The 6,000-nt window shown below is 54.5% G+C and overlaps 1 protein-coding gene across 1 annotated transcript in view; it reads left to right on the top strand.

The window, feature by feature from the left end:
- The first annotated feature begins 3,543 nt into the window (after nucleotides 1-3,543).
- The window catches only part of LOC116153933 (uncharacterized), a 44,042-nt gene continuing 41,585 nt past the window's right edge, over nucleotides 3,544-6,000 (top strand). The window contains exons 1-2 of the mRNA XM_064487389.1: nucleotides 3,544-3,575; nucleotides 4,044-4,425. Coding sequence (XP_064343459.1) covers nucleotides 3,544-3,575; nucleotides 4,044-4,425 — 414 coding nt within the window. The remainder of the gene's footprint in view (nucleotides 3,576-4,043; nucleotides 4,426-6,000) is intronic.

The following is a 6,000-nucleotide window of genomic DNA, read 5'->3' as shown; positions in this document are numbered from 1 at the left end:
TGCTGCAGCCAGTGTTTCTCCCCCCACCCCCAGTCCCCAGTCAGTGTGACCTGCCCCTACCCCGGGAGGAGCTGCCCCCTGCCGCTGCCGGAGGCGGCACTTGCAGTCCAGGGCCGCAAACCTGGGCAAGCTCTGGGGATATGCAGTGTTTCCAGCTCGCCCTTTATTTGGGAAGGTGACCCCAACGAGGAGATTTGTCCTCAGGCCCTGAGTTCCGTGGGTCAGTGGGAAAGTGAGCGATTTGAACAAAAATGTTGCTCAACAGGGGACAGCGGATGGAGGAGGAGGAGGAGGAGGAAGCTGGGCTCCTCCTGCCCAGCCTCATGGGCGGTGTCGTAGCAGCTCATCCGGCCTCGCCTCCTCCACCGGCTGGGGTCCCGGAAGGTCAGCGTCCCCATGGCCCGCTCCCCACGGAGCATCCCTGCATGAAACGCTCCTGGCAGATGGGCCTGAGCCATACGAAGGTTCCAGTGGCTGCACCAGTGTCCTCCTGCCCCCAAAACCTGGCCCGGGAGGCCCCTCTCCCTGCTGGAGGCCCAGCTGCCCTCCCCAGGACTTTCCAGGCCCCCTGAGCTCTGAGCTGTGTCTGGCCTTTTCCATTTCCTCAGGCCAGTGCTCTGCGAACCCCGCCTGACCAAAGGCCTCCAGCTCCTTCCTCCAGGCAACTGCCCAACGAGTCCTGTGCTCAGACCACCCAACAGGCCTGTACAGGCCGCCAGAGCCCCTCACATCCAACCTCTCAAAGGAAACTCACATTTCCCTGGACCTGTTGTCCTCGGGCTGACAGGAAACCAGCTCCAGTGCCATGGCCCTTGGCTAGGAGCTCTGCTAAACCCTCTGGATTCCTTCCCCTCTTTCCCCATTGCCCCTTCCTGATCAGGGTCCATCTTCTGCCTGGACCCCTGGCCAAGCAGCGACTGCAGTGTAGACTCCTGCCTACCCAGACTCTAGGCCTCCCCACACCCCTCTCCTGCCCACCCCGGCGGCATCCTGCCGGGCCTTCCCTGTGGCTCCCCTGACCTCACACCCAAGCCTGAAGCCCTACACACACCTCGCACATCCATCCATTCTCCACCACTGCCTCCCTGGGCCTCGGCGTGTCCTGGGTCCTGATGGTGTCCCTTCCTGTGGCTCACAGCCCCTCTGTCCATCTGTCCATCTGTCCAGGGGCTGCAGCCCTGCTCCAGGGGAGGAAGGTGAAGGGCAGGGTCTCCGACCTCTTCCATGTCACCTGCCCTCCAGGCCCATCTGACTGCAGGTCTGGGAAGGAGAGGCTGGAGCAGGGCAGGCAGTGCTGGGTCCCTGCCCACCCTGGGGCCTGGGGTTTACCACCTCTCCTCCCTCTGAGGTTGGAAGCTCCCCAAGCAGGGGTGAACCCACCTTTGTGGGCTTTGTGGGGAGGCCCAGCTTCAAGGGATATCCTGTGTAATGAAAGCTGCTACAACACCACCAGATACAAAAATAAGACTTTTTACTGTGAAACACTTGTGATTGCTGAACTGGTAGGTGTGAAAATATGTATTTTGTGTTCATTTTTTTCCCACCGATCTTTGTGTCTGCACAAAGATCTTTCCTGTGGCTTTCGCATCTTTTTCTTATTAGAGTTTTATTTATTCCTTTATATACACAAGTAATATGTGATCACGCTAGAAAAATACAAACTGTAGACATTCACAAAGAAAAATAAGACCCCAGACATCACTGAGCGACACTGGACAGTGCATCTTCCTGCCCCGCCCTCCTCCACAAAGACCCCAGGTTAGGGGGAACTGTGCAGGGCTGGGGGTGCTGAGGCCCTTACAGGCTCCTCAGAGGGGGCAGGAGGGAGACGAGGTGGGGGCATCCAGGAGTAAAGGGCCTGGTGGGGGGGCTGGAGTTGGGAAGCAGGCCTGGGGAGAGGGTCCACCTGAGCTCGAGGTGGTCTGGGACACTTGGTGCGTTTGTGGGGTGAGCGGAGCTTAGAAGAGGCAGTGCGGAGCCAGCCTGAGCTCCATCTGGCCTCTCTCCTCTGTTCCTTGTGCTCCTTGTCATCTCTCTCCACTGCCGAGAGTCTCATGGGTCCTTCACAGGGAGAAATGATAAATGACAGAGAAATGCTGTGCTCATCCCAGCTTGTCCAGTTGATACGCAGGGTTGGGGTCTCCTGGACACCCACCCAGCAGGGACCTGTGAGCCCAGGATGCTTGACAGACATCCACCCACAGTAGGAAACAGGCTCCCCCCACACTGCATTTTGTTTGTTTTGTTTTAAATGAACACAAAGTTTTCCAAAACTACAGTGGATCTGCTGAAGCCTGGGGCCTGCCTGCTCCGTGGGTGTGTCCTGGGGAGGGGGTGGTCTGTGGGTTTGTGCAGGGAGTGGAGTGAGTGCACAAGGGGCCAGGCACACAGGGCAAGGCCAGGGGTGAGGAAAGGGCAGGATGTTCGACCTCTGTCCAGGCTGTTTGACCTCTGTCCAGGCTGTCCCTTCTCCTTGTGTCCAAAGAGACAGAATGGGGCTCACTGTGCTACAGAAGTAACTTTTCATCCGGGAAGGAAGAAGAGTTACTTTGTAGGCAGAGCAGGCTGTGAAAAGCCGAAAGTGTATCCAAAAAGCGCATCTAGTTCCACACCAGGTCAAAAGAGAATTAGTGATCTGAAAGATAAACCAATATAAAATAATTATTGAAACAAAGGAAAATGATGGAAAATAGATAAGAACATAAAAGGAACATAAGTAACACATAAGCATGCAATGAAGTCACTAACGTATATGTATACTATTGAAGTAACATGCAAAGAGAGAGTGAGAGATAGATAAGGAGAAGGGGAGAGGTGGAGGAGAAGCAGGAGAGGGAGGAAGAGTGAGAGAAAAGTGGGATAGAGATAGAGCTAGTATTTGAAGAAACAATATCTGAGAGTTTTCTTATCTCAGAGAAGTGGTCAAGCAAAACATTCAGAATCTCTATAAATCTCAAGGACAAAAAATAAAAGAAAAAAACATAAATGCATCATAGACGAGATGCTAAAATCAAAATCAAGGAGAAATTTTTAATAGTACCCAGAGGAGGAGAAAACACATCATTTTCAAAAGAACAATCATAAAACTCACGGGAAAGTTTTAATCTATTTTATATACAGTAGTTACTATTTGCACATCTCACACTTCTGTTCTTTAAGCCACCCAGTTTGCAGTGCTTTTTCTGGCAGCCCTAACAAAGTTGTAGAGACACTGAAAACTGTCTGGCACTGTTTGAAGTGAACTAGGCCTTGGTGCTGCAGAAATAGCTCCACTTACATGAACTAATAAGTATGTGGGAAGAGGAGGCTGACAGGATCCAAAATCTAGGTGTAGAGCCTCAGCTGAGAGAGGCAGTCCAGACACGTTCTTTCAGGCTCATCCAGCTTCTCCATTTCTCATTCACTCACCTTCTCAGCCTCAGGACTCATCTTGGTTCTGCTTGCTTGCTTTGTTTGCTTGCTCGCTTTCTCTCTCTCTCTCTTCCTTCTCTTCTTCTCACCCTTCCTTCTCTTTTTTTTTTTTTTTTTTTTTCTCATTAAGCCATGGAATACACCCTCTTCCCCGGACAGTTCAGGTGAGGTTTTCCATGGCCTTTCCCGGCTTTGGCCCCTCTATAACCTCATCTGCCATTTCCCCCTCCCCCATTTGCTATCTCTTGGAGTGCATCCACGGTAGTCTTTCCATTCTGTACACCTGCAATTCTCTGTCCCTTACACCCCACACTTGGCTGGTTCCTTCTGACCCTTCAGATCTGGGCTTAAATGTCTCCACCTCGGAGCGTCCTCCTCTGATCATGCTACAGAGAGTTGTGAACTGCTTGCCTCCTTCTCCTCCACTTGCACTGGGCTATGACATCAGGAAAGAAGGAAAGGGCAGGCAGGAGATGATGTTGAGAGCGAAGGAAGAAAAAAGGGTGGGAAGAAAGAGGTTTCTCTGTAGCACAGGGAACTATATTCAATATTCTGTAATGGACCCACTCTTTCTTTCTCAAATCTCAGGGGACACTAGTTTACACACACGTGTCTCCTCCCTTAGCACGCAGCCCCGCCCCCGGGGCCACGGGAGCCAATCCGCGCTCGCGCGCACTCTGCGGCTCCGGCCCCGCCCCAGCGCCCTCCTCAGCGGCGCCCCTCCCTCCGCCCGCCCAACGGGCAGTTCGTCAGGCAGGCAGGCAGGCGGCAGTTGGTCGAGCTGACGGCGGCTCGTCAGGTCTCTCGAGCGCTGCTGGTCCTGCTCCCTTCCACAGCGGCGGCGGCGCGGTGTCTCCGGGAAGCGCGGCGCTGGCCGAGCGGCGGCCGCGGAGCTCAGTGCCCGGCGCGGCGGCGGCGGGCGCGCGCCCCGAGGCGGTCCGCGGGCAGGTGTGCGACGGGGGGCCGCGCTCCAGCAACCTGCTACGTCGGCGAGGGCTCCCACGGCGTCGTGTGGTGAGTGTCCGCGCCCCGGGTGCCGGCCGCGCCCGCCCGCGCGGGCCCCCGCCCGGCCTCGGCGGGCGCAGCTGCGGCGTCGGCCCCGGCCGCGAGACCCCAACCCCGAGCCCGGCCCCGACCCCGGAGGGGCTGCCCCGCCGTCCGCGCGCCGGGGGTGTCGGGCGGGGCCGGGCCGCTCGGACTGGGGCGTTGCTCGCGGCGCTTCGCGGGAGGGCCCTGTCCTGGGCGGCCCTCGCGGGGCGCGGGGAGTGGGGGAGGGGCCCGTGCGGGGAGGGTGGAGGCCGGGAACCCGGCACTCAGGGGCCCCTAGGACGGGAACGGGCTCTCCTCACCTCCTTGTGCTGGCCGCGCGACCTTCCCTTGACGTCGAATTGTGAAGCCGCGAATTCCTTAAGATGCTCATGGCGGCGGCTCTGGTCTGGAAAGGGTTTCACAGCGGCATGTGTGCCCATCCCCTAAATCATCATCTTGTTTGCCCCCCTCGTGTGCGTTTACCGCAAACGGCTTTGGTTCAGCACCTTCCCTGCTGCCAGGGGTGCTCTCCTGCACAGGCTTTCTAAACCGCACGAAGCGGCACCAGTGTTGGTGTGGAATGTTTCAATCTTGAAGTTTTTAAATGGATTTTGGGGTGGTACTGTTGGCGTTTCAGGAAAGGTAAGTCAGCATCGCTGTGTTGATTTCTTCAGGAGTCGTTTGGAGTTGGGCCTAATTTGACTTTCCCCCCTTTTACCCCGCGTGAGCTCCAGTACTAGCATAAAGGCAGTCATGCGTTTTCGCACAATGACTGTGGACTTTCCCTGTTACTGCTTTAGTGCTCAGTGTGTATGCAGCCCTGATGGAGTTCTTGCAGAACCACGTGCGGGCTCCCTTGTCTGGCTCCAGATCCCTTAGAAGCGCTCGTGGAATGGGGGTGACGGTGTTGTTGTTTTATTAGAACGAGCTACACGTCGTATTTAGTGCTGGCAGAGTTGTGGAAGTGTAGGCTCCTTTACACCTAAACTTCTCCATGTGAGTGTGTCCTTTGTGTTAAATGAAGGAAGCAAACTATTTCTGAACACTTCGTGTCAGGTACTGTGCTAGGTACTGTTACCTCATGTTACCTGAACAGCCACCTTGCAGGGAGGGAAGGGCAGTGCTCTCTCTCTTTCAGAAGAGAAAGTGTTTCCAGGTGAAGCCAGTTCCTAAGGTCTCACAACTAAGGAGTCAGACTTGAGACTATAGACTGAGATCCGGTTTCTGAGGCCGGAGCCCTTTTCATTACTTCCTATTTTCCTTAATTAGTGTTATCAGTAAATTTGGAATTTTAGCGTATTTTACTCTTCCAAGCAAATTTATATCAGTAACGTCATTATTTCAGAAGTAGTCATAAGTTTAGAAATGTATAGAGGGAATGTTTTGCTAAGTATGCTGGCTCGGTACACAGTATAGTTAAAGTTGATTAAAAAAATAAAAGACTTGAATGTTTTCATTCTCTTAAGGAACAGAGGGCGTCACAGTATACAGTTGTGAAAATTCACTTTAACGCAGAGGCTTAGGAGCCATAGGAGAAATTAAATTAGGTCAGGCCTAAAG

Source organism: Camelus dromedarius, chromosome 7, assembly GCF_036321535.1.
Source record: "Camelus dromedarius isolate mCamDro1 chromosome 7, mCamDro1.pat, whole genome shotgun sequence".
NCBI lineage: Eukaryota > Metazoa > Chordata > Mammalia > Artiodactyla > Camelidae > Camelus > Camelus dromedarius.
The sequence above is the reverse complement of the archived record's forward strand: the minus strand, read 5'-3'. Positions and strand labels throughout refer to the sequence as shown.